Source organism: Arachis ipaensis, chromosome B1, assembly GCF_059453495.1.
Source record: "Arachis ipaensis isolate K30076 ecotype BB chromosome B1, ASM5945349v1, whole genome shotgun sequence".
NCBI classification, from domain to species: Eukaryota; Viridiplantae; Streptophyta; class Magnoliopsida; order Fabales; family Fabaceae; genus Arachis; species Arachis ipaensis.
Genome location: NC_142436.1, coordinates 152,357,079 through 152,378,174, shown reverse-complemented (window position 1 = coordinate 152,378,174; position 21,096 = coordinate 152,357,079). Strand labels below are relative to the sequence as shown.

Genomic DNA, 21,096 nt, shown 5'->3' with positions numbered 1-21,096 from the left:
ATTTGGCTAAACTATTAGATTGAAAATATTAAAGTTTAAGCCTTTTTTTATTCAATAAAATGATTGTAAAATTTATGTTTAATTATTTTGTGGGTCTTTATTATTTCACTAAATTTTTAATTAGATTTTTATTATTATTATTTTTTTATTAAATTCCCATACCATGTCAAATTTGTAATTAAGTTTTTGTCATAATAAAAATATTGGTATCCATCAGGTCAGAAGTTTAATGACTAATTCTTTGGGTACTGCAGAGGCAAAGTGGGCGATCCTCCCAAGCAAGCAAGCTCCATTCCTATCTTCCAGTGAGTATCGAACCCGGGAGAGATGGTTAAAAGACACAGACCCTCATCCATCTGTGCCAACTTACGTTGGTAATTCTAGCGTTTTTATTAAGATAATGTTTTGACCCAATCCAATAAGAACCGAAAGTCTATCCGACGGGCTCGCAACCCGATGGGTACCTGACCTGCTTAAGCCAAGGTGTCCCTAGGATGACATCATCCCATAGTGGAGGTTTAGACAACTGGCGAAAATTTTTTGAGGAATGGGCCTGAGCAAAAAGGCCCACCTGAAAAGCAAGAATAAAGGGAAAGGACATATTCCTCCTTCCAGGTACGTCACATTTTTATCCTAATTAGCTGCATTCTCGTACGGACACATACTTTAGTATTGGAGTGTCATTACAAGTAGTTCCACTCGCCAATCAACCAACAAATCCCACCTGCTTTCCATTTTGCAGATTCACGTTTTGGACCTGATCTCATCATACACAACCTTTCATCTTAACGAACTTTCGAAAAATCGAACAAATAGAAATTTAATTACAAAATCTTAGTATAAATATTTAATTTAAAAAAAATATAAAAATCTAATTAAAATTTAGTAAAATGATAGGAAGAGATAAAATAATTAAACCTAAAATTTAATCGTTTTGAGTATAAATCAAATTAGAGGAATAATAATTTTGATTGAATTAGTCTGAAAATTACTCATAAAAAAGTTGATACAAGGTAGAGCAGCATAAGAGGAGGTCCCTCTGGGTGGGAGTGAGGGTGTGACATAGGGAAATTATAAAAGGGGAAAAAACAGGTGGATATTCATTATAGAATAGTGCTAAATATTAAGGCACAGAGGGGTCCGAGCGTGACTGTCAAATCTACATTCTCTCTCTTTCTTTCTCTCTCTCTCTCTCTATCTCTCAAATTCATTCACAGGGCACACAAACACACAACACCCTTCGCTTCACAGATTCGATTCAATCGCCGATCTTTATCAATTATCACTCTCTTCTTCCTCCTCGGGAATCCCTCGTCTTCCTCTTTCAATCTCTGTCCCTTCTCCCTCACTACTATAATGTTCCAGATTTTCAAGGTATGTACGCTTTCGATTTCTCTCTCTCTCTCTCATTCATTCACTCCTATACTAATAATTAATTAATTATTATTGTTTATTATACTATTAACGATAAGCCTTCCGAATCATTTCATATTTTATTTCTTAATATCCATATTCCAAAACAAACAACAGTGAACATGGTAATTATGCTTAGCTAAAAATGCGATTTTTGTTCTCTAGCCTTTTGTTTCCATTATTCTGTGTTCTCAATCTCCGTTTCACACACTCTTTGGTTTTATCAGTTCCGCTCTTTCTTTTTTTCCTTCTCTTCATCATCCTCGTGACTCTTTCAATACAATACTTTTTTTTGTGAGATCTCTTCAATTGCATTTAGTTACTTTTGAGATGCCTTGGAACCTTCGGAACTCAATCAGGTTCTTTTTTTATTTGTTTATTTTTTCTCTTGAACCGATTTCCTGTTACCTGTTCAAAGGAATTTATGCTGCTGCAAGTGCAAGTTTTCCAAGTACAATTGAGAAACAGTTTCAGTTCCCGGTATTGAAAATGTTGTCTTGGGGATTTTATATTTTTGGTTTAATTTTGTTTTTCCTGAATTTTTAGTATTGACAAGTTGAGATTATTAAATTAGATTTTTTTTTTTTTGGGTTGGTTTTATTCAATGTGTGTGCATATGTATGGAACATTTGGACAGTTAATTTGGTTTTATTTTTGTTTTGTTTTTGGTAATTTTGCTCGAAAAGGGTTAATGATGCTGTCTCTGCAGTAGTACCTTCGTATAGCCTCATCTCCTTCTGCATCATTGACTGTTTTTTTTTTTTTTTTTTTTTTCCCTCTCAGATTCTTCTTTGGAAGTCTGTGCTTTAGGTAGGTATTTCCTGAGTACAATAAAAAAGGTTCCTTTTATGGAAAATGGGATCTGCTTTTTAGTTTATTTTTATCTTTTTCATCTCATTGTAATAATGATACAATATAAAAAACAAAAATAATACCACTGTAGTAATTAATAGTAACACCATCAATCAGTAATTATTATAGTAGTAATAACAAAAACTAACAATGACAACATGTAATAATAACAATAACAATAAGTTATATAATCTGATTCCTCTGAAAAAGTGGCCTTATGGTGGTCATGATTTCTTCAACAGAGCTTGTCTCGTCTGCACAGTGCCTTAAACAATTCCAAAACTGCTTGTGTTTTGTCTCTCTGTATTGGTTAGTGCAGGCAGGTGCAGATAGTAGGATATGATTATGCATAAATAAAATATTAACATTTAATATTATATTATTCAATTTTTTATTTTCTAGCACTTCCAATCTTTGCTACATCCTTATTATTACTCCTTCATTGATGCAGGGCTGGTTCTGATTTACTTGATTAACCTTTTGACTGGGAGAAACAAAGAATGGAGGGTGACACATTCTCTGGGCTTGGCAATGGTACTCAAATTGATAGCAAGATTTTGCAGTCATTTCAGAAGAGCTTTGTTCAAGTGCAGAACATCTTGGATCAGAACAGGGTTCTCATCAATGAGATAAACCAGAATCATGAGTCCAAGGTGCCTGACAACCTAAGCAGGAACGTTGGCCTTATTAGGGAGCTCAACAACAACATAAGAAGAGTGGTTGACCTCTATGCTGATCTTTCAAGCAACTTTACCAAATCCATGGAAGTTTCTTCTGAAGGGGATTCCAGTGGTGCTGTGAAATCAGATGGTAAAGCCACCCAAAAGCGACACAGGCCTACTTAGGCACCTTATTTTCTTTTTCTTTTTCTTCTATGTTTTCTTTCTTGCTTGGTGGAGTAGTAGAACAACATTAGGCTGAAGCTCATCATCACTTCTTACAACTCAAAATAAGAAAAAAAAAAAAAAAAAGAAGAATGATTTTCCAGAATTCCTCCCATAACTTGGTAACTGTTGATCTTATAGAAATCGACCATGTGTGTGTTACTAATGTAATCATGCCGTGTTGTTTAAAAGCTAAATGCAAATGCCTTTTCTTTTCATCATTCCATCCATTTTTATTCTTATTTTAAATTTATTTTATTTTTCTCTTTTGAACATGTGATGGAATATAATGTAATCTGATCTGCTTTTTCTCGTTTATGTTTGTTGTATGATTAGGTAGATTGCATGAGATAAGGGCTTTTAGCTTCAATAAACCTTTTTCTGATTTCCTCCTTGTTTAGAAAGACCTACATTAATTTTTGCCCTCAGTACTTTTCCCCCCCTTCTTCTGTAAGGACCATCCCTTATCTACTTTTGATGGGAACTCTTCATAGTACCTTTATTCGCTTTGCAATTTCAACTTCAACCCCAAAATGTTGTTTCTAGTTCTATACTTACCTAAGAAGAACTGAAAGTGAGAAAGAGGGTTGCAGATACTGTTTTAGGCCTATTCCCATGTTCCCAGTGCCTCTCTTCTTTTTACTAAGAAAACTCTAACCTGGTTTTACTAATCATATGTTTCCTGTGGGGTGTGACAACTGAGAACTGCATACATATCTGTGAAGATGCTCTGTAACATTTGGAAGAAATCAAAGCAGCTTTAAATTTTGAAAGAAAAAAAAAAGAAAAAGAAAAACCTTGGTTAAGTTCCCTATCATGCACCACCACAAGAACAGAATCTCAGATAAGAGATGAAAGGTCTTTTGACTAGGTGTAAGTTTTTATTAATTTCTTTATTTCTTATACCCAATGACTAGTGTTAGGTATGAAATAAATAAAAGTCTTCTAAGATTAAAAAGTAAAAAATACAAAGCACTAGAGTCCCCTAGATGCAGATGTGTGTAAACAGTGATGCCCAACAACATGACAAGGGACCCAAATGGTTCTTCTCTTTTGGCGATGGAACTAAACTTGAACTTCTCCATGCTTATCCCTTCCTGCTCAGGTTCTTTTTTCACTTATTTTTTACTTTCCAAATTTTCTCCCCCTCCTTTTTATTCTCTTTATGTTATTGATGTCCTATATGACAACCTTATACTTTGATAATTCCCTGGCATATGTATTTTCTCTCTCTTTCTTTGTTTCTCCCTGATTGCGCATATGTCTTTGTTGTTGGTGGACCCAGTTAATTGTAGTTTAATTTTCCTGATCTTAGGAGATAAAAAGGCCCACATGAGTGATTGCTGACAATGGCCTCTTTCTGATTTACATTTTGCACATTCATGGAGTGCACCTTTTCCTCCTTTTGTACATTCATCCTATGCCAATACTCTGCATCATTAATTATCAACATAACTCCTCCTCCTTCTTTTTCCCTTCATTCATTTCATATTTATTGTATCCTCGTTATAAGATACTGTAGAATATTATAATTTTCACTTTAAATGTAATCTATATACTTCGTTTTATAATAATAAACTAAAATAATGATTAAAAGAAGGGAAAGTATGAGAACCAATGAAATATTTGTATAATGTGTACAATGGAAGTTTATGGAGTATTAGAGATATAATTATTAGTGTTACCTTTTTCCATCAGTTGAAACTTTTGGGATGAGTAATATCATGACATGGTATTAGAGTGTTAGATCCGAAAGGTTAAGAGTTTGATTCTTGGTGAACCCCAAAATCAGTTTAAGTTTTTGGGAAGATGTTTATTATCCCTAGTATTCGGATGGTTAAATAGTATGGATGATGTTCATTTTGTAACTCAATAGCTCATTGTACACATTGTACAAGAAGAATGTTAGGGGGCCAGCAACTTTTGTGATTTGTAACTATCAATAATGGTTTTAATGGTGTGAGATTTCATCCAGTGACTCATTTTTCTTTATTGGTTATATGCTGACCAAAATTTAAGAAAGTTACTGGCCCCCTAGACTTTTCCTTTATACAAATAGTCCATTGTCTCCTTAGCGGGATCCTTAAAATAATTGTTAGATCATCCACCCCCTCTTTTTATTTTCCTCTTTATAATTGGGTGGACAATCATTTTAACCATGACCTCACGGGGCTCTTGGACTACCACTGAGAAACCCAAAAACTATGATAATTTACATATCATCATATCTATATACAATTATTGAGAGTGTGACTTAAGAAAGGTTAATTGTAACATTTAAAGCTTTAATTGGTCCATGCATTGAAATCTCTATGGGGAATACGACTACAAGAGTTGCTTTCTTCTTACAAAGGTTCAGGTTCATGATAGATGTGGATGTGGGAGTCTTATCCCTAGGTATCAATTCAAGAACTAGTGGATTTCTTTTTACATTATTTTTTGTTTCAAAAGATAAGATGCTGATATAATTAACAAATAGAAATGACTCATATCATGACCAAACGGTGGAGAAGGACCAAATGAGAATAATGGTAACAAATTGGGTGACTCAAAATTTGTTTTTAGTAATTAATTAATTCCTCATCAGCCGCCAATAAGGGAAGATAACGTAGCAGCTAATAATATTAAACCCAAAATCCAATTTCCAACAAAAGAGGAAAAAAAAAATCCCTAGTATTAGTAGGGGGAGCAATGTAAAAAAAAAAAAAAAAGTAACAATAAAAGAAAAATATAATATTATATGTTTGAGGTAATTCCAATAATCAAAGGGGAAGAATATCACACACAAATAAATGGATTGGTCCCAATGGCAAGCCAAGACAAATTAGACATTGTGTAGTACATGACATGTGCGGTGGGAATCTACTTTTGCCTTTCTTTCTCTTTGTTCCTTGCATTTCCAGCAAATAGGTTGGAAAGGAGGCTCAACTCTAGTTTGCCCCATGAAAGCCATTTTATAATAATGGAACTTTGCATATATCTACATCATTTGTTGGACCCAATTAAAGTAATACAAAGTGGTATAATAAACTAATGATCCCACACCCCATGCCACAAATGTTTAATTATGCCCGAATGAGCACTATAATAATTTGACGATAATTTTTAATATGTAATCATCCCCTTTCTACTTTCTTTAATTTCCTTCCCTCTTTCTCTCTTTAACTAAAGTCCATTGAGTTGATGCTTCACAAAGCCACTCTCTTCACATAGTATTTGGAATATATAGATAAATTTTTTTGTTTAAAAATTGGATATATACTTTAAGAATAACAATAAACTTTAGAATGTTGACCTCACCTTACACTTCTCTCTCTGTTAGGTGATCCGTTAACGTCGCAAAGTTGCATGAGTGATACTATATGGGAAATGGTTTGGTACAAAGATCGTGTCTCACTGAGGTTTCACCTGCCAACTGGTAACGAAACTCATCATCTTCTCTCATCTGTTGTCGTTTTATTTTATTCCTTTTTTTTTTATCTCGTAATAATTAAAGCGCATCGCTATCACCTTAGCTAGTATCCCTGATTGCATGTGGATGCTTACTTAAATTCATAAAGTAAACCACTGTTTAGTAATTCCAATTTGCGCAGAGTAAACTTGTGTCTATGTGTGTGTCATCAATTAATTAACTAATTAATCTAATGCATAACTAAGATTATCCTTGTGTATGTACGATATGAAATAGGAAGATAAAATAATAGATATCCTTTATTTGAGATAATCTCGTTCTTTAATAATATATATCATTGCCTTGCTTCGTTCGTAAATCATATTCAGCTGAAACCTGTGTTTTCACTTGAAAAGTTATATGTAGTTTTATCTAAGATAAAGTTCAAAGGAGAATTTAAGCGTTTTTTTTTTTTTTGAAATAAAGGAGTTCAGCACAACAAGGTGGAGCAACAAAAGAACCAAAAACTAACAGTAATAATAAACAATCCATAGTCATTTCCGGCATTGCCATCAACAACCATTTGGATCAACTCTACTCCAATCTTTACAACTCGTAAGCGAACTACTAATAATTTCTGCAATTCCTACTTCTTGAATCTTAAAGATTCTCGTTCCTTTTCATCCATATATGCCAAACAATAGCAAAAGATCTAATTAGCCACCTATTACGTTCCTCCTTCCTTACAGTCACTCCCGTCCAACTTTTAAAATGTTGTTTAATTGTTCTTAAAACAACCCACAATTTATCATAGTCAAACAACCATGCAACAATAAACGTTATTTGTAGAGAAATTTCAAATTTCAAAACCTTTGTTGATTTATCTTATTTAAATTTAAATGATTTATATATATATTAACAATCATCATATATGGTTTACTCTTTTTCCATTTCTTCCATATTTTTGCTAAACTTTTTATTGGTCATATGATTAATATTTTTTATCTATGAAGTTAATTTTTTTAGTGTGAAAGTATAGAGAAAGTATAAATCAACTCATTCTTTTTAACATAAATAATCTGTGGTTTAACATTTTAAACTTTTTATAATTAGCAACGTTAAATTTAAATATAATCATTAATTTAAATACAAATCCAAAATATCAAAACACTTCTCTTTACTGGGTTTCCATACTGTGCGTTAAGCCCAATTAATCGCCCAATACAACCACAAATGATGAGGCCCACTAATGGCCCAATAGCCACAAATGATGAGGCCCATTAATGGCCCAATACAACCACAAATGATGAGGCCCTTTAGGCTCTGCATATATAACAGATACCTCCGCTCCAACAAAACCCCATCGCGTGTAAATTAGGGTTTGCACTTTGCAGAGAGGCACTCATCCACAGGTAGCCACCGCTGGTGTATCGATCCGTACCTCTAATTCTCCACCATGGCGGCGATTCAGATGAGCAAGAAGCGAAAGGTCTAAATTCTCTCACTTTCTCCATTCGTAAATGGAATTCACCTTTTATTTACATTCGATCTAAAACTATGTTATGCAGTTCGTAGCTGACGGAGTTTTCTTCGCGGAGCTGAATGAGGTTCTTACCAGAGAGCTTGCTGAGGATGGCTACTCCGGTGTTGAGGTTAGAGTTACCCCAATGCGTACCGAGATCATTATCAGAGCTACCAGAACCCAAGCAGTTCTTGGTGCGTGCTTCCATTATCTCTCTTCTGATTTTTTTCCTTCCAAATATTTTTTCTTCGGATTTTGTTATTTAATATTGTCGTATACAAAATGTAGGTGAGAAGGGAAGGAGAATCAGGGAGCTAACATCGGTGGTGCAGAAGAGATTTAAGTTTCCTGAGAACAGTGTTGAATTGTATGCTGAGAGGGTCAACAACAGGGGCTTGTGCGCTATTGCTCAAGCCGAATCCCTTCGGTACAAGCTTCTTGGTGGCCTTGCTGTAAGAAGGTATATAATGTTAATCAGTGTTATTTAGATGTGTATATTTAAATCAAATCCTATGCTATGTATTACTTGATGTTTTTCGTCATGGATCAATCTGCTTTTTTGTACATCAAAATGTACTGGCTGCTTTCTCTGATTTCTCTGGTTTGATTTGGTGATTGTAGAATAGCATCCTTTGTCATCTTTAAAGCAAATTTGGTGCCTGCTCCACCAAGTTTGTGTCGGAAGATGACTAAATCATTATGTCCTCCATATCATCTATATTCATGAAATTCTATTATATTCATGTTGTAATGCTGGGGGGATAAATCTTTTAATATTAACTCTTTAGCTACTGCTTCTTTTGCTATGTCATTATATTGCTCTGATTGGTTTGTTACATTGTAAATTTTGTTTTATTTTTTGAATGAATTATGTTGTGTATTTATTTGGATCTTCAGTTCTTTTAGATGTTAGGGGCTGGTGTTAGACAGGTTGCTGTATGCACATTTTCTAATTAATAGGATACTTCCCTTGCTGTTTATATGTACCACTAAACAATATGAAATTTATTTCTAAAACTACTTTTGCAGGGCCTGCTATGGTGTTTTGAGGTTTGTTATGGAAAATGGTGCCAAGGGATGCGAGGTTTGTTCTTGACAGCATCTGATTTCAGGTTTCCTTGTTGCTATACTTAGGTTGCGATAACATTTTGATTCTGCGCAGGTCATCGTTAGTGGCAAGTTGAGAGCTCAGCGAGCTAAATCCATGAAGTTCAAGGACGGGTACATGATTTCCTCAGGGCAACCAGTCAAGGACTACATTGATTCTGCTGTAAGACATGTACTCCTTAGGCAGGTCAGTATATACTCTTTTAGACTAGTCTTCCTTTGATTGCATTGATAGAGTATGCATTTTGTTTTTGTTATGAAGGGATTTGGATAAGAAATGTTGTTTCTATTTCTTTTAGGGTGTTCTTGGTATTAAGGTGAAGATCATGCTTGATTGGGATCCTAAAGGGAAGCTTGGTCCCAAAACTCCCCTTCCTGATATTGTCACTATTCACCCACCGAAGGAGGAAGAAGAATACAACAGGATTCCTGCCGCAGCTGCCGTTCCAGCCTTGGCAAATGATATTGAGGCCCCTGCGGTCCCGGTTGCATGAAATGTTCTTTAATATTTTGGAGTAGTGGTTTTCTTTAAAGACACATTCAAAGTTTTTAAGTTGCTTAAGTTGTTTCAGAAATTTTGTTATATACTCTGCCAAGAAACAAGTTTTGAATGAAAAATTAATCGTTTTGCCTTTAGCAGCGGTGCCCTTTTTCTGTTTGTAGTTGGCCACGTCTCTTAAAATATATGTTTACAATTTTCTTCCGTTTTAATAATACAAGTGAACATATGTCGTATAAATAATACATACTTCGATTGGGAATTTGCCGCTTCTGAAGTATTATGGTTATGTTTAAACCCCGGAATTTGTATATTTATCATGTTTTTAACGCAGTTTTAGACAAGTTGAACAGGGAGTATTATAACAGTGATTGTTAATTATATATGATCCCTGCCTTACAAGTTTCGCAAGCAAAATTAATACTATATACTATATAGAAACTACAAACCACCTAAATGAAACCTCCCTGTGTCTCTCTATTATGCAACACGCAAGTCATTTACACAAGATCGATTACTTGATAATGCAAAATAAAACTACTTGTTAATAATCTTTCTATTTGTAAAGACTAAATTTTATTTGGCTTTCTCATTTAGCTTTAAAATTTTCTGAAATAATTCTCTTAATCTTCCAAACATTAAATTAAGAAAATGCCTTAGGACTAATAGTCATCAATAATTAATGTTTAAAAGTATAGAATAAACTATCTTGCTAAATTATTAGATTAAAAAAATTGAATTGATGGTTAAGTGATGGCTAAATACAATGCATTTTTCTTAAATTAATAGCAACTTATGTTTTGTCTGAATAAAAAAAATCATGGACTTGAAACTTTGAAACTGGGTTGTTGGGCTTGAGCAGCCCAAAAGTGATGGCGCGAATAAAGTTCGAGTCGGCTTGCTTACGTCACCACGCTTCATTTCAAAAACCGCGCCAGATCCAAAACTGATCTATTCTGCTCTTCCTCCAAAATCAATCAATCTCTCTTTCTCTCTCAGTCGGAGGATGCCGGTGAATCTGACGGCGGACGCGATCCCGGCGATCGTAGCAGGCGACGTTAACTCGAAGCCACTGTTGCAGGTTCTGGAAATCAAGTTGATTTCGAACAGCAAGCAGCAGGAGAGGTACCGGCTTCTGCTATCCGATGCGGTTTCTTCTCAGCACGCTATGCTTGCCACTCAGCTCAACGATCGGGTCACAACCGGACAAGTTAAGAAAGGTTCAGTCGTTCAGCTCATCGAGTACATTTGCAGTCCTATTCAAAACCGCAAGTCAGTTTCTCTCTTTCTCTCCCTCGTTCTTGCTCCTAATTCTATATTTGATTACCTCTAATTAATTACTACAGTTATCATTAAATATATCTTTAAGGAATAAGGATTAACCTCGAAGTGGATTATAATCAAATATCAATATGGCTTTGAACGTGATGTTCGATGGAAAAACTTGATCTCTCCGAGATTTGGATAATAATAACTAGATTTGTATGGTTTTAGCTTACACGAGGTACTTGCTTTTCAATTTGAAGAGGATACTGTCGTTTGAACAGTTCCAGAAGATTTATCAAATGGTTTACGTTTTTTTTGGACGCAAGAGTTTGCTTAATTTTGGATTAACTAGGATGTGTAAGAGAAGGACATTTAAAATATGGCAAGAGTTCAAACTGGTTGGTGAAGATATTTAGATGCACTTGTAGTTCCTGGTAATTTTTGAGAAATACTTGAATTGAAAACCTCTTTACCAGATAGATACTAAATAATTTTAAAAAATGATGTGACCAAATGAGTTGCAACTTTGATCCTAAAATATTTCGGCATTCGGTTCTAATATTCTGTAGTTTTGCGAGGCAGAAAGAATTCAACCTCATTACAGTTGGCAAAACCTCATTTGCTATTGAAGTTTTTGCGTATATGCTCGAGTCATAAACATGTTGAACTAGGAACCGAGCCTCTTCAAAATTGCAACAATAGGTTTCTCAAACGCACTAGTTTATAAATATAAACTGTTTGTTTTGCTGATGGTGGTTCTGATGTGATCTGTGGATTGAAAATTGTCTTCCTTGACAGGATTGTTGTGGTGCTGAACATGGAAACTATAATACCAGAATGCGAGATCATTGGAAATCCAATATCATTTGTGGAATCTGATTTACCAGCCCAGGGTGCTTCACTAAGTAATACAATGCAGAACTTGTCCAAGAGTAGTTATTATCAGCTGCCACCGCAAAATACAAGTTATAATGTCCAGAATTTCCAGCTGCCACCGAAGAATGCAAGTTCCTATGTGCAAAATTTCCGGCCAACTGTTCAAACTGCTTACAAACCGCCACCAGTTTACAAAGGCCAAGGTGCAATTCTGAGGAATGAGGCCCCGTCACGTGTTATTCCTATATCCGCTCTGAATCCTTATCAAGGTCGGTGGGCCATCAAGGCAAGGGTGACTGCAAAGGGGGATCTGCGCCGCTATAATAATGCCCGGGGAGATGGTAAAGTCTTCTCCTTTGATCTCCTTGACTCTGAAGGTGGTGAAATACGAGTGACCTGTTTTAATGCTGTTGTTGATCGATTCTATGATGCGATTGAGGTTGGAAGAGTTTACTTGATATCTAAAGGTAGCCTAAAACCTGCACAGAAGAACTTTAACCATTTGAAGAATGACTGGGAAATTCTTTTGGAGTCGACATCAACTCTTGAACTTTTCCCCGAGGAAGATGGTTCTATACCTAAACAGCAATTTTCGTTTAAGCCTATCAATGATATTGAGAACGTTGACAATAACTCCATACTTGATGTTATTGGGGTTGTGACTTGTGTGAATCCATCAGTTCCCATCTTGAGGAAGAATGGAATGGAAACCCAGAAAAGAATTTTGAATCTGAAGGACTGGACTGGAAGGAGTGTTGAACTGACCCTTTGGGGTGAATTTTGCAACAAGGAAGGGAAAAATTTGCAAGAAATGGTCGATGCTGGATTGTTTCCCATTCTGGCAGTCAAAGCTGGGAAGGTCAATGACTTTAGTGGAAAATCCATAGGGACTATCTCTGCCACACAGTTTTTCATAAATCCTGATTTTCCTGAGGCACGTAGCTTAAGAGAATGGTTTGATCGAGTGGGAAAAGATTCTGCTTCTCTGTCCATTTCTAAGGATATCATACCCGGAGGATCTAAGAATGATGTACGTAAAACTCTGTCTCAGATCAAGGATGAAGGTCTTGGGCGTTCGGATAAGCCAGATTGGATAACAGTGAGGGCAGCTGTATCTTTCATCAAGACAGATTCGTTCTGTTACACAGCTTGCCCTCTGAAGATTGGAGAGCGACAGTGCAATAAGAAAGTGACCAAATCAGGAAACTCGAGGTGGCAGTGTGATAGGTGCAACCAAGAGTTTGATGAGTGCGATTACCGGTTTCTTCTTCAAGCTCAAATTCTGGATCACACTGGAATTGCTTGGGTAACTGCTTTTCAGGAAACAGGGGAAGAGATTATGGGCTTCTCGGCGAAGGAATTGTACTTATTGAAGCATGAACAAGAGGATGATGAGAAGTTCATAGGAATAATCAAGAGTAGACTGTTCAATGAGTTTGTCTTGAGGCTGAAAATCAAAGAGGAATTATATGGTGATGAACAGAGGTTGAAGATTACAGTAGCAAAGGCAGATAAGGTGGATTACTCTTCGGAGTGTAAGTACGTGCTTGATTTGATTTCGAAATTCGGTAGGCAGTAATTGACTAATTGTAATCTGAATTCCGCCATGTTTCTTCACACACAACCCCCTCTACCACTATTAGCGATTTAGCGTTCAATTTAACATAGAACCAGTCAGCATGAAAGACGGGCTCATTACAAGGTTGAGATTTAGATATTAATTCAAGTTCTGAATTTCTGCATTTCATGATTGGGAGATATGCCTTAATATGAGATGAGATATGAAGGTAATAATATATTTGACAATTATCATTCTGCAGTCTAACTTCAATATTTCTAATATTATATGTAAGAGTGTTATCTACCTCGCGTATGCTTGTAGATTTGTTCCCATGCAGCAGAATAAGAATAAGAAAAAGAAATTACGCTGTAAGAATAAGAAAGCTTGTGGAGATGAATAGTAATATAGTATATATTACACACAGAGTTCAATATCATTAATGGAAGATCAAGACAGAGATGCATATCATAAAATGAGTGAAAATCTAACACTCCCCAGAGGGCCTCATAAGTTCGCTCAGCTTCGCTTAACAGGATCGAAATTCGCAACACCGATGACGGCACCAACGATTGCTACAGCCACAACTCCACCAGCTGCGATGCTGAGCAAGAAGTTCTTGAGAGAAGGAGTGACAGCAGCTTCAGCCACATCAGGAACCATCATCGACGCCGTCAATGCAGCCGCCGTCAGCCCCGTCACGACCTTCTCCTTCATGGATGCCCTCACCTGAACCCTTCCACTGGGTTTTGATGCTGCCACGGCCTTTGAATTACGCAGTGGGAGTGGCTTGAAGAATGTCTCGGAGCTTGGCACCACCCTCTTCTGGCCTGCGTAAGTTAGTGGCATGGCCATCGAAACTGCTGAAGTTGAAGCCATTCCTTTTCTCTCTCCTTCTTCTGCTTCCCCTGCTTTGGTTTACTTTGGTGAAATGAAAATGCTTTGAAGAGTGAGGAAACTGATATGTGATTTGAGAGAGACGGTGGTGGAGAATGAGAGGCTGAAATCTCTGGCATATTTGCCTGTCCGACGTGGCAGCTTCTCCATTGAAAATAATTGGATAACGTTATCTTGTTGGCTCTATTCACCACGTATATCTCTTCCAAGATCCAAAGAATAATCTGGGCGTTTTTAATTGGATTTCAAGTTCCAAACCCTACAATCCTCGTTTTTTGTAAGAATATTTGTTTTGTCCAAAGTTTTGTTGGGCTGAATATTTTGTTGTTTGGGCTCCTGGTAAATACCTATATTCATTGTCCCTTCTTAGAAAATTGGGACGCTGTCTAATTTAGTCCGCTTGTTAGTTAGAATTAGGTTACTTCTAAGCAAGCTCATATTTATCCTTGAATTCAAACGTTGATTTGTGACAAAGGCAAGAGTGTTGAGTATATTTTCTCATAATAAGGAATGTAGAATAATATCTGCTAGAGATCCATTGAATATCTTTTCCCCCTGCTTATATAATGAATCCTAACATTTTAGTTAACTTGTTGTTTGTAATTTAAAACATTGTGTAGATTAGTTAAATTGAGATGGCTAAAGTTGTTCTTAACATTTGATTTTTAGTATCGGGGAAAGGGTATAATACTATAATGTTGGTCAACCGACTTGTGTTGTCTTTAGTAATTTCGTATTTTGAATGCCCTTTTCTGATATCTAATTTTAAATATTTATCATCAGAATATCCCTTTTGGAAATAGACATTACGCGGAGGATATCAATCATAAACGACCAGTAACATGTTCATTGGTAAATACTAAGTACTAAAGTACAAAGTTACTTTCTCAATGGATCCAAGACCAATTTCAAATGCTAATAATTAGACAGTATTACCAATTCCGCAGGCAACGGAACAGAATGTGCAAGAGGGACAGCAGACTCATCTATTGTTTGCCACTTCTCACTTCTCACCCATCTTTAATTTGATCACTTATCTCTCCACCCCTTGGCTAATGGTTAATAGCACTTTTTACACTTCTTAGACTGCGTTTATTTTTTAAGAACAGGACAGAACAGACACCAAGAATAGGATAAGATATTGATGGATAGAGACACAAAATTTTGTGTTCTTGTATTCTATTTGGTGATAAACTAGAACAAATTATGAAAATTTAATTTATTCTTATTTTTTTTCATTCAAAAAATTTAAGATAAAAAATATAACAATAAAAAATATAATTGTGAAAAATTAACAAGAATAATAAAAGAAAAAATAAAAAATAAGTTGTGTCCCTTGCTAGTGTCTTCGTGTCCTTCCTGTCAGAATGGACACAAAATATACTAATTCAGTATCTCTAGACATATTATTTCTGTTCATATCTCTTCTGAATTTTGTGTCTCAATGTCTTATCTCTATAAATAAACACAATCTTAGTGTCTTCGTCTCTAACAAAAAATGAACACCCCCATGCCATATTTTATGGTAGTTAATAGATATATCTTTTTAACTGAATTATTTAGACTTCTTTTAAATTAATAAATATACGCTCAAAAAGATGATTAAAAAGGTTTATAAAAGACTATATGATTAACTCTTTATGATAGTAACTTGAAATAAAGAGGAGGAAAAGGAGGGGGAAAAATAATAATATCTTTTCCATGGCAACATAACCACCACGGCATTTTATAGTATAAAGTATAAACAACTAAACATTATTTTAATTTAATAAAAAAGCCTAATCCCTCTAAAATTGTGCCATCTAGATATTATAATTGTTGCTACATGATTTTTGATTTAATATCTAGTTGTTAACTTGTCATATCTAATGAAAAACACAATATATTCTCCAAGTTGGTCTTCCCTATAATCCTCTTCACTCCCAAGTCCCAAAAAAAAAATGGGTGACGTTCTAAGCCCCTACACACTTTCACCCCCACCATCTTCATCATCTTCTTCAACAAAGTCCAACATTATCATGCTATATTATGGCCTGGCAGTTGTTGGAACCGCCGCAATAGCGCTAGCACTTTACAACTACTGCGTCATCAGAAGATGCAGCCGGCAACAACAACCGCATCCCGAAACAACAAGTGGGTTGGTCGAGGTTGTCGTGTCAAGAAACATGAGCTTCGAGAATTCGCAAAGTAACTTGCTCTCAAGCTTCAAGTACAAGAAAGAAGAAGCAGAGAAAAAGGAGAAAGCCCAAAAAGAAGAAGAAGAAGAAGGTGATGATGATGGTTCTTATGATGAGTGCCCAGTTTGTTTATCGGTTTTCGAAGAAGGTGAAGAAGTGAGGAAGCTTCCGAGATGCAAGCACTCTTTTCATGCTCAGTGTATAGATATGTGGCTTCACTCTCATTTTGATTGCCCTGTTTGCCGTACACCGGTGGGGCCTTTCTTCCGCCGTTTTCCGCCGGAGACTAATAATAATTCCGTTGAGGAGTTGCCGGAATCCGGTGGTGTGTGAGGTATAAGGGTGGTGGGGCCTGGCCAGCTTTGGGGAAATTGGGACGAGTCGTTGACAAAGCAGCCCACTTGTTTTCTCGTTGGAATGTTACGTGACAATGGGGAGATTCATGGATATATATATACACACACTCCCATTTTTTCTCTTTTACTTTCTTTTTTTTTTTTTTTTTACATAGTATGTGTTAAATTGATTAATTGATATGTTAATTTTGATTTATTATTTATATATCATCGTTAAGAGTAATTGTCATGTTGCTAATAGAATAAGTACATGGAGCCAATGGCCTAAGCTAATATTGTGTACACTAGAGGTTTAGGAAGTATTAGAGATATAACCATTAATGTTACATTATCCTGTCAGGTTATGTTTTTGGGATGAGTGGTTTCATGATATAGTATTAGAGTTCTAGATCTGAAAGGTCAAGAGTTCGATCAGTACTCGTTGCTAATATTGTATTTGATCTTTATTTTTGGATGGAAGTTATATTACTTGAGCCATTAATAGTAGTAAAAGAACTTATACTAGCAGCATCTTAGTCCGTAGCAAATATATAAATAGATTAGGTATAGCATTAGCATTAGTGTCACAGTGAGCTTAGTTGATCCCTTTTTTTCTTTGTGCATTTTTCCATTTGGGTTAAAATATCAATATCGCAAGTTGAATATAGACCATTCATTTCGTACATCATGCGTCCATGTCTTACTTTTTTCCATTTTGTTTTGGTTATATTTGTCTGCTTCTGCTGCTGATTCTAGTTGGTAATTTGGTTTTTGGTATACAATCAAGGCAATTTGTATGATCAAATTTTAACAGTGGCAATTTTTTTCCCATGCAAGGCAATTATTGTCCTCCTACATTTATTAAGAACCTGCGTATATTTTGTGAGGTTATCATCAAGGTTGTGGTGAAAATCAATATTTTCTTTGGTCAGAATTCGCTGTATCCTTTTATTTACCTCTTTTTATAAACAAAAATTCACTCTTATTTTTCCTCTTTTGGGTGTCTCTATCTAATTCTTGTTTGCCGAAGCACTACACACAGAATTAAAAGGACAAAAGTAACTGAGCCGAGCACCAGATTGGTGATAAAAAGGGTGTCCTTCAAAAGGAAGGAAAAAAGAGTGATAAGAAAGCTCTGATTGCGAAGTGGGAACCTACCATATATATATATAATTTAACCATGCTCATATTTGGCGCAAATTAGTTCATTTTCATAATAATGATCTACTCGTTTTCTTTCGGTAGATGGGACCAAAGTTAATTTGAAACTCATTAGTCATTGGACATGTATCTTATATGACAGCTTGCGTGGTACTCGTGCACGCGAAAATCAGCACAAGTCAAAACTAACAGGTTAATGCTAGTTTGCTACATAGAAATTGTTCAAATGAGACTGTCAAAAGAATGGGGGGAAAATGTTCAAATGATGCAGCATTGATGCATTAGTGGGAACATATACAAGAATTACTCGGGGATTTAATATTTAAAAACCCTTTTTGTTCATGATCTTCTGTTCAATTCAATTATACTAAATGGGTAGTATGGTACACACGACCTCCATCATTCACAGTAAAACTGGAGACCCTGGATCAGAATCAAAATTACATCTTTCTTAAATTGTCTAATCTTGCCTGTAAATCACTATCTATCCCGGCATCATCATTCGCAGCAGTTTCAACTTGAGGCACCTTAGTCTTTGCAGCTGGCGCTGCAACAGACGATGACGGAGCATTCACAAGCTGCATATCAAATCAGAATTCATCAGGCAATGTCATGGTGACAAACTCAATTACTTTGAACCTGTTAAACTAGGTGGAACAGGCAATAAGGCATAATATAATAATATATACCTCTTGGTTCATGTCAATTCCGATCTCATCGAGAACCTGGTTCACTAGTTCTTCGGTTTCTTCTTCTTCCTCGTCCCCTTCCATAGCATCATCTATTGCATCTCCCATCACCTCAGTTACCAATTCCATCTTCTCGTTCTGTCTCTCAAATTCTTGCATGATTTTCTGCAAAGATGGCAAGTTCATCTGCCTATTCATCTGTCCCATTGCCTTGGTCACACCTTTCATTGCCTCACCCATGGCTTGTGTTGACTTCAAAGTCTGAAAAATGGTAATAACGATTTTATCATTCTCTAAGGAGCATGAAAATGCCATGAACTCTTACAACTACACAAACAATGACATACTTGAATCCTGAGTGATACGCCCTGAAGCTGCGATTTAAGCTTATAAAACTTTTCAATTTGATGCCTTGTTCTAACAAGATCTTTTGCCATCACTCTAACAGCACCCTGGAAAACAATTGCATGCATTAAAAATAGCTAAGCTAGCACAACTAATGCTACAACAAATAGTATCAAAACACAATCATCATACCATCTGGCCTTGTTTTGCACTTTTCTTTATCTCTAAAATCAATTTCTTCTCCTGTGATTGTAATCCTTGTCTCTCTCGCTCTATTTCTCTAATTGATTTGTCCAACATTCTCTTATTTTCCCGCAGCAATTCTGAAAAGTAACAATTAACATCATATAATAAGAAATCAACACATAGTAAGTAAATACCACCAGATCAAAACAATGTTGGATCTGCCATCATTCTAAGAGTTCCACTCTTGCATAAAATTTTGACAAGTAAATATATTGTGATGCCTTACTAGCATAATATCAAGGACAAAAAGGTTTCAACATAATCAATTAAAGCACTCTGCAAATTTTGAATAATCATCCAAGGAATTTGAGCAACCTCAATTAAGAATTAGAGGCCTCCAAGGACCAAGGTACAATTCAATGTAAAAAAATATAAAATTCACACATTTTTTATTTTAATAATTCCATAATCAAAGTGAAGTAATCAAGTAACATATAAAATTCATAGATTTTAGTAATTCGAGAATCAAAGTTAAGGAACGTACCTGCGGGGGTTTTTCTTTTTCCGAAGATGAAACTCATGGCTCCAAAATCAGCAACCGCAGGAAGCAGAAACCGAATAGAGGTTATATGATATCACAGAGAAGCAAACAAAAACCTTGATTTTACTGCTATCAGATAAGAAGCTTCTTCTTTTTTGTTGTTTGGGGTTCTTCAAGTTTTGATGACGATGCTTTTGGTAGAATTCTCCAGCTTTCGTAAGTTGTAAGCGTTTTTTTTTTTTTTGGTCAGAAGTTGTAAGCGTTAAACAACTACGAAGGAATCGAGTCAGGCATTAATGGGCCTACTACAAATATTCATTCGAGCCCATATATGGTTTGGGCTTTTTTGATATTTTTATGTCTCCATTATAATAACCCAATTTTTTCAACAAAAAATCTAAAGATTTGCACTCGGGAAGAGGATCTCATGAATCGCGGTACAAAGAAAGTTAAAACACGTGACGATGCTGAACTAGGTGATAACGTTAACCGAATTCAACCAGCTATGGATGTGGAGTTGGGTAATGAAAATCAACAACCGTCTTTTGACAACGCAAAGAGTCTTCTATAAGGATTCTCTAGTGGCTCTTGGGAGTTCGTCTATGGCTGAGGACGATATCGATGAGAACGATCCAAATTCAGAAGACAAGTGGTATAAAGATGATGAATCGAATGGAAAGGAAGATAAGCCATTTGACCCTTGTCTGGTTATTCTCGTCTCAAAAGAAGAATTCGATGAATGGTGCAAGCCATAGCAAGCAGCGCTGATCATGAAGGTTTTTGGGAAAAGAGTCAATCTTGGCTTTATAAAACATCGTTTAAATAGAGATTGGGTAAGAAAAGGTAAGATCAATGTTATAAAAATGGATCGTGATTATTTTCTTATTCAGTTTACAGAGGAGGAAGACTACTCACATGTCTTGCTTGGGGGTACCGTGGATGGTGGGAGGACCCTACCTTATTGTTCAGAGGTGGCTACCTTTCTTTTTGAAATCCGAAAAAGTAGTGAAAAAAGTGACAGCTTGGGTCCGAATACCCAATCTACCAATACAGCTCTACAACCACAGGTTCTTATGGAGAGTTGGATCTGCTATTGGCACAATACTGAAGGTCGACAGAGCAACATCATTACATTCTCGAGGGAGGTTCGCCAGAATTTGTGTCGAAATTGACTTAACCAAAAAGCTGGTACCTAGGATCTCGGTGCTGGGGAGCATGTTGAACATTGAGTATGAGGGTCTTGATGAGCGGATTTCTTGACGGTTTAGAATTTCTCTAATGAAGTCTCGTTGTAAAGTATAGTTTCCAAACCAATCAATAATCCTTTCATACAAAAGATTGTTTGTCACTAGTACAAACCCCTATATTTATAAACCGAAGTATTGAACCTCGGGTCG

General features: G+C 35.9%; 6 protein-coding genes across 8 annotated transcripts; 4 read left to right on the top strand and 2 right to left on the bottom strand.

The window, feature by feature from the left end:
* The first annotated feature begins 1,234 nt into the window (after positions 1 to 1,234).
* LOC107643521 (protein ELF4-LIKE 4) lies at positions 1,235 to 3,369 on the top strand. Of its 3 annotated transcripts, XM_088502322.1 has the most exons (3): positions 1,239 to 1,374; positions 2,197 to 2,223; positions 2,717 to 3,369. In XM_088502322.1, exon 3 carries the CDS (start codon positions 2,766 to 2,768, stop codon positions 3,108 to 3,110), a length of 345 nt encoding a protein of 114 aa, XP_088358448.1. In that variant the 5' UTR covers positions 1,239 to 1,374; positions 2,197 to 2,223; positions 2,717 to 2,765; the 3' UTR covers positions 3,111 to 3,369. The 3 variants fall into 3 exon arrangements, with proteins under 3 accessions (XP_016202687.1, XP_088358448.1, XP_088358449.1); XM_016347201.3 differs by lacking the exon at positions 2,197 to 2,223 and having other exon boundaries at positions 1,235 to 1,374; XM_088502323.1 differs by lacking the exons at positions 1,239 to 1,374; positions 2,197 to 2,223 and adding an exon at positions 1,648 to 1,772.
* Positions 3,370 to 7,885: 4,516 nt separating this feature from the next.
* LOC107643514 (small ribosomal subunit protein uS3y) lies at positions 7,886 to 9,805 on the top strand. Its single transcript, XM_016347189.3, has 6 exons — positions 7,886 to 8,029; positions 8,109 to 8,256; positions 8,351 to 8,522; positions 9,092 to 9,146; positions 9,225 to 9,356; positions 9,469 to 9,805. Exons 1-6 carry the CDS (start codon positions 7,997 to 7,999, stop codon positions 9,661 to 9,663), a joined length of 735 nt encoding a protein of 244 aa, XP_016202675.1. The 5' UTR covers positions 7,886 to 7,996; the 3' UTR covers positions 9,664 to 9,805.
* An 848-nt stretch (positions 9,806 to 10,653) lies between these two features.
* LOC107643496 (replication protein A 70 kDa DNA-binding subunit A) lies at positions 10,654 to 14,306 on the top strand. The gene is made up of 2 exons (XM_016347168.3): positions 10,654 to 10,940; positions 11,733 to 14,306. The coding sequence occupies exons 1-2, from the start codon at positions 10,675 to 10,677 to the stop codon at positions 13,387 to 13,389; spliced, it is 1,923 nt and encodes a 640-aa protein (XP_016202654.1). The 5' UTR covers positions 10,654 to 10,674; the 3' UTR covers positions 13,390 to 14,306.
* On the bottom strand, positions 13,747 to 14,247 carry LOC107643505 (uncharacterized). The gene has a single exon (XM_016347175.3). It carries the CDS (start codon positions 14,245 to 14,247, stop codon positions 13,888 to 13,890), a length of 360 nt encoding a protein of 119 aa, XP_016202661.1. The 3' UTR covers positions 13,747 to 13,887.
* Positions 14,307 to 16,012: 1,706 nt separating the features above from the next.
* Positions 16,013 to 17,018, top strand: LOC107620556 (RING-H2 finger protein ATL52-like). The gene has a single exon (XM_016322698.3). It carries the CDS (start codon positions 16,206 to 16,208, stop codon positions 16,773 to 16,775), a length of 570 nt encoding a protein of 189 aa, XP_016178184.1. The 5' UTR covers positions 16,013 to 16,205; the 3' UTR covers positions 16,776 to 17,018.
* A 1,175-nt stretch (positions 17,019 to 18,193) lies between these two features.
* Positions 18,194 to 19,940, bottom strand: LOC107620548 (vacuolar protein sorting-associated protein 2 homolog 1). The gene is made up of 5 exons (XM_016322694.3): positions 19,703 to 19,940; positions 19,165 to 19,295; positions 18,975 to 19,079; positions 18,628 to 18,888; positions 18,194 to 18,516 (listed from the first exon to the last, which is right to left on the bottom strand). Exons 1-5 carry the CDS (start codon positions 19,737 to 19,739, stop codon positions 18,379 to 18,381), a joined length of 672 nt encoding a protein of 223 aa, XP_016178180.1. The 5' UTR covers positions 19,740 to 19,940; the 3' UTR covers positions 18,194 to 18,378.
* Between the last annotated feature and the right edge of the window lie 1,156 nt (positions 19,941 to 21,096).

Bases quoted from the DNA above. Each gene is read 5' to 3' on its own strand.
- LOC107643514 (XM_016347189.3), top strand. From the start codon at position 7,997: ATGGCGGCGATTCAGATGAGCAAGAAGCGAAAG. The intron at 8,030-8,108 runs GTCTAAATTCTC...TATGTTATGCAG, and splicing joins AGATGAGCAAGAAGCGAAAG to TTCGTAGCTGACGGAGTTTT. The intron at 8,523-9,091 runs GTATATAATGTT...CTACTTTTGCAG, and splicing joins GGTGGCCTTGCTGTAAGAAG to GGCCTGCTATGGTGTTTTGA.
- LOC107620548 (XM_016322694.3), bottom strand. From the start codon at position 19,739: ATGAGTTTCATCTTCGGAAAAAGAAAAACCCCCGCAG. The intron at 19,296-19,702 runs GTACGTTCCTTA...GTTACTTTTCAG, and splicing joins AAAAAGAAAAACCCCCGCAG to AATTGCTGCGGGAAAATAAG. The intron at 19,080-19,164 runs GTATGATGATTG...ATTGTTTTCCAG, and splicing joins GTGCAAAACAAGGCCAGATG to GGTGCTGTTAGAGTGATGGC.
- LOC107643521 (XM_016347201.3), top strand. From the start codon at position 2,766: ATGGAGGGTGACACATTCTCTGGGCTTGGCAATGGTACTCAAATTGAT.
- LOC107620556 (XM_016322698.3), top strand. From the start codon at position 16,206: ATGGGTGACGTTCTAAGCCCCTACACACTTTCACCCCCACCATCTTCA.
- LOC107643496 (XM_016347168.3), top strand. From the start codon at position 10,675: ATGCCGGTGAATCTGACGGCGGACGCGATCCCGGCGATCGTAGCAGGC. The intron at 10,941-11,732 runs GTCAGTTTCTCT...CTTCCTTGACAG, and splicing joins AGTCCTATTCAAAACCGCAA to GATTGTTGTGGTGCTGAACA.
- LOC107643505 (XM_016347175.3), bottom strand. From the start codon at position 14,247: ATGGCTTCAACTTCAGCAGTTTCGATGGCCATGCCACTAACTTACGCA.